The sequence below is a fragment of the Cervus elaphus genome, chromosome 9 (assembly GCF_910594005.1).
Source record: "Cervus elaphus chromosome 9, mCerEla1.1, whole genome shotgun sequence".
NCBI classification, from domain to species: domain Eukaryota; kingdom Metazoa; phylum Chordata; class Mammalia; order Artiodactyla; family Cervidae; genus Cervus; species Cervus elaphus.
Window position 1 is genome coordinate 51,238,784 of NC_057823.1, and position 4,811 is coordinate 51,243,594.

Genomic DNA, 4,811 nt, shown 5'->3' on the forward strand with positions numbered 1-4,811 from the left:
TAGCGCGCGCGTTGGGCTCCCGGCTTGGAACCAGGCAGGAGGGAGGGAGCCAGAGAGCAGTAAGCAGAGACCCGGAAACGCCATATAAGGAGCAGGAAGGATCCCCCGCCGGAACAATCCTTATTTGGGCAGCGCCTTATTTGGGGCGCCCCGATATGGCCCGGCTGCTTCCGGCTCCGGGAGGAGGGAAGAAGGCGGAGGGAAGAGGCGGGGGCAACGCCGGGAACTACTGAGCAGCTTCGGTCTGGGAGTCCTCGGCTGCGGCTTGAGCACTAAATTTCCTCGAAGCCTGGGCATCCAGGGTGCGGGAGCCGGCGTGGGGCCCAGGGTGCGGGATGGCAGTGCCTACAGTTCTTGGAGAGGGGGCTTCACGTCACTCCGGGTCCTCCCGGCCGGTCTTGCCATATTAGGGCTTCCTGCCTCCCATATATGGCCATGTACGTCACGACGGAGGCGGTTCCGTGCCGTTCCAGACCCTTCAAATAGAGGCGGATCCGGGGAGTCGCGAGAGATCCCAGCGCGCAGAACTTGGGGAGCCGCCGCCGCCAGCTGCCGCCGCCGCCAGCTTCCGCCGCCGCAGGACCGGCCCCTACCCCAGCCTCGGTAGCAGCGCCGCCTCTACACCGGCCGGCGGCGAGGGCGAGCCTGCGGACCCCGCCTGCGCTCTCCACAGTGTGCCCCGCGTCCCGCATGTGACCTGGCCAAGCCCCCGAGACGTGTCCCCCGCAGCTTCGGTCCCCGGCTGCGCCCACCCGCCCCAACACCAGCTCTCCAGCCCGCCGGTCTGGGATGGCGGCAGCCAAGGCCGAGATGCAGCTGATGTCCCCGCTGCAGATCTCCGACCCCTTTGGCTCCTTTCCTCATTCGCCCACCATGGACAACTACCCTAAGCTGGAGGAGATGATGCTGCTGAGCAATGGGGCTCCCCAGTTCCTGGGTGCCGCCGGGGCCCCGGAGGGCAGCAGCGGTAGCAGCAGCAGCAGCAGCAGCGGGGGCGGGGGCGGTGGAGGGGGCGGCGGCAGCAGCAGCAGCAGCAGCAGCAGCAGCAGCGCCTTCAACCCTCAGGGGGAGGCGAGCGAGCAGCCCTACGAGCACCTGACCGCAGGTAAGCCGTGGCCTACGCCGAGAGCTAGCCCGTTCGCCGACATCCTGGCGTCCAGTCCTTCCCCACGGCCTTTGCAGCTCCCCCTTCGCCGCAGGGATGCAAATGGGGTTTCCCTTCCATTCCTCGCATCCCCAGGGTCCTGTGTTAGAGGACTGCCTGGAGACATTCTCCCCACCCCCACCCGGTCCTTAACGGTGCGCAGAGGAGCCAGCTTTTGTTTTGGATGGAGAGCTGTGGGGCTGCGTGGGTGGATGGAGGAGGGAGAGCTTGTTTTGACGAGCAGGGCTGCGCCCCCTCCCCCTCCAGAAAGGCTTGCCTAGCCTGCCGCTATCCCCGAGGAAAGGCCGGGATCCTTGGCCCGGGATGTCCCGGCAGCCCGGGGTAGGGGGCGCGCACTAGCCGCGGCCGTTGCGGGGGTACTGGCGGGAATCCCTCGCCCGCGCAGCCGCCGCTGCGGAGCGCTGGGAGCTGCAGTGGAGGGGGATTCTCCGTATTTGCGTCAGCGGTTGTTGAAATGGGTTCTGCGTCTGGAGCGGGTCCAGGAACATTTCAATCTGCTGCTATCAATTATTAACCAGCTCAAGAGTCAATGGTAGCTGGCCCGACCTCTTGTCTGGCAGCGTGGGTCTTCCGCGTCCTCCGGTGGTTGCTCTCCAGTAACCAGGCCTCCTCCCTCTCTTTCTCCTGCCAGAGTCCTTTCCTGACATCTCTCTGAATAACGAGAAGGTTCTAGTGGAGACGAGTTACCCCAGCCAAACCACCCGGCTGCCCCCCATCACCTACACAGGCCGCTTCTCTCTGGAGCCTGCACCCAACAGTGGCAACACCCTGTGGCCTGAGCCCCTCTTCAGCCTGGTCAGCGGCCTCGTGAGCATGACCAACCCACCGGCCACCTCATCTTCAGCATCATCTCCAGCGGCCTCCTCCTCGGCCTCCCAGAGCCCACCGCTGAGCTGCGCAGTGCAGTCCAACGACAGCAGCCCCATCTACTCCGCGGCACCCACCTTCCCCACACCTAACACTGACATCTTCCCTGAGCCACAAGGCCAGGCCTTTCCGGGCTCAGCAGGCCCCGCCCTTCAGTACCCACCTCCTGCCTACCCTGGTGCCAAGGGGGGCTTCCAGGTCCCCATGATCCCCGACTATCTGTTTCCACAACAGCAGGGGGACCTGGGCCTGGGCACCCCAGACCAGAAGCCCTTCCAGGGCCTGGAGAGCCGTACCCAGCAGCCTTCGCTCACTCCACTCTCTACCATCAAGGCCTTTGCCACACAGTCGGGCTCCCAGGACCTGAAGGCCCTCAACAGCACCTACCAGTCTCAGCTCATCAAACCCAGCCGCATGCGCAAGTACCCCAACCGGCCCAGCAAGACGCCCCCCCATGAACGCCCCTACGCCTGCCCCGTGGAGTCCTGTGACCGGCGCTTCTCCCGCTCAGATGAGCTCACCCGCCACATTCGCATCCACACCGGCCAGAAACCCTTCCAGTGCCGCATCTGCATGCGCAACTTCAGCCGCAGCGACCACCTCACCACCCACATCCGCACCCACACAGGGGAGAAGCCCTTCGCCTGTGACATCTGTGGGAGAAAGTTTGCCAGGAGCGATGAACGCAAGAGGCATACCAAGATCCACTTGCGGCAGAAGGACAAAAAAGCAGACAAAAGCGCAGTCTCTGCTGCCCCCTCCTCTCTCCCTTCCTACCCGTCCCCGGTGGCTACCTCCTACCCATCCCCAGTTACTACCTCTTACCCATCCCCAGCCACCACCTCATATCCTTCGCCGGTGCCCACCTCCTACTCTTCTCCCGGCTCCTCGACCTACCCATCCCCTGTCCACAGTGGTTTCCCGTCCCCCTCGGTGGCCACCACATACTCCTCCGTCCCTCCTGCTTTCCCGACCCAGGTCAGCAGCTTCCCCTCCTCAGCTGTCACCAGCTCCTTCAGCGCCTCCACTGGGCTTTCGGACATGACAACCACCTTTTCTCCCAGGACAATTGAAATTTGCTAAAGGGGAAGGAAAAGGCAGAAAATGAAACACAAGAGACTTAAAGGACAGGAGGAGGAGATGGCCATAGGAGGGGGTTCCTCTTAGGTCAGATGGAGGTTCTCAGAGCCAAGTCCTCCCTCTCTACTTGACCCCAGCGGTCACTGTGGAAGGTCTGTTGGCCAACAATTCTTTCTGTCCACTTCCCTTTCCTTCCCAGTCCCTATTCCCTTTGACTTCAGCTGCCTGAAACAGCCATGTCCAAGTTCTTCACATCTATCCAAAGAACTTGATTTGCATGGATTCTGGATATATCATTTCAGTATCATCTCCATCGTATGCCTGACCCCTTGCTCCCTTCACTGCTAGAAAATCAAGTTGGCAAAAATGGGGTTTGGGCCCCTCAGAGCCCAGCCCTGTGCTCTTGTACAGTGTCTGTGCCATGGATTTTGTTTTTCTTGGGGTACTCTTGATGTGAAGATAATTTGCATACTCTATTGTATTATTTGGAATTACATCCTTGCTTTTGGGAAAAAAACAAAAAAAGAAAAGCCAAAACCAATGGTGATCCTTTGTTTTGTGATGATGCTGTGACGATTAAGTTTGAAGCTTTTTTTTGAAACAGCAGTTCTCGGTATTAAACGGAGCATGTGTCAGAGTGTTGTTCTGTTAACCGTTTTGTAAATACTGCCCGATTGTACTCACCTGTGGCAAAATACGGTTTGGTTTTTCTCCTTTTTTTAAAAGTAGGTTTTTTTTTTTTTTTTTTGTCCTTTTGGTTTAAAAGTTTCACGTCTTGGTGCCTTTTGCGTGATGCGCCTTGCTGACACGGCTTGACATGTGCAATTGTGAGGGATGTGCTCACCTCTAGCCTTAAGGGGGGCAGGGAGTGGTGATTCGGGGGAGGCTTTGGGAGCAAAATAAGGAAGGGGGCTGAGCTTGAGCTCCAGTTCTCCAGAATGTAAGAAAACAAAATCTAAAAATCTGAACTCTCAAAAGTCTATTTTTTTAAACTGAAAATGTAAATTTATAAATATAATTCAGGAGTTGGAATGTTGTAGTTACCTACTGAGTAGGCGGCAATTTTTGTATGTTATGAACATGCAGTTCATTATTTTGTGGTTTTATTTTACTTTGTACATGTGTTTGCTTAAACAAAGTGACTGTTTGGCTTATAAACACATTGAATGCGCTTTATTGCCCATGGGATATGTGGTGTATATCCTTCAGAAAAATTAAAAGGAAAATAAAATAGCTGCGGTTGGGTGTGTTTCCTGGGCTAGGGGGAGGCCTTTGTAGTAGCCATCTCTATCGAGGGGTTTGAGGGACTTCTACGAGGACAAGGATATTATAACCAGAGACGTGCCCAGTGTGTGTCACTGGAGTGAATTCTTAGAAAATTGAATGTGGGTCTCCTCTTTTTGATACTGGGCTTGTTCCTCAGTCTGGTGGGCTGTAAGCTTATCTTGGTTAATTAAAGCTACAAAAGGCCAGATGTGTAGGTGGAGTAATTGTGGCCAGAGGCAGTACCATTCTGGTCACAAATGTTCAACCAGCCCTGCCCGCCGCCCCCCTGCCCCCGCCCCACCATCTCTATCTGGTCTTGGGAAACTGTATTCTAGGGAATCCCTGCCATAAGCACTTGGGGGAATTAAGGGGTAGGCAGAGGGCATTGGGAAACAATAACAAAGGTGGGATTGCCTCGGTCTCCCCCTCCTGT

General features: G+C 57.1%; 1 protein-coding gene across 1 annotated transcript; it reads left to right on the top strand.

Moving 5' to 3' along the window:
- Positions 1–506: 506 nt before the first annotated feature.
- On the top strand, positions 507–4,345 carry EGR1 (early growth response 1). Its single transcript, XM_043912889.1, has 2 exons — positions 507–1,105; positions 1,797–4,345. The coding sequence occupies exons 1-2, from the start codon at positions 790–792 to the stop codon at positions 3,113–3,115; spliced, it is 1,635 nt and encodes a 544-aa protein (XP_043768824.1). The 5' UTR covers positions 507–789; the 3' UTR covers positions 3,116–4,345.
- The last annotated feature ends 466 nt before the right edge of the window (positions 4,346–4,811 follow it).

What these genes read in the sequence shown, in the direction of transcription:
- EGR1 (XM_043912889.1), top strand. Translation starts at nt 790, where the DNA reads ATGGCGGCAGCCAAGGCCGAGATGCAGCTGATGTCCCCGCTGCAGATC. An exon ending in CTACGAGCACCTGACCGCAG is followed by an intron (nt 1,106 to 1,796) that starts GTAAGCCGTGGC and finishes TTCTCCTGCCAG; the next exon opens with AGTCCTTTCCTGACATCTCT.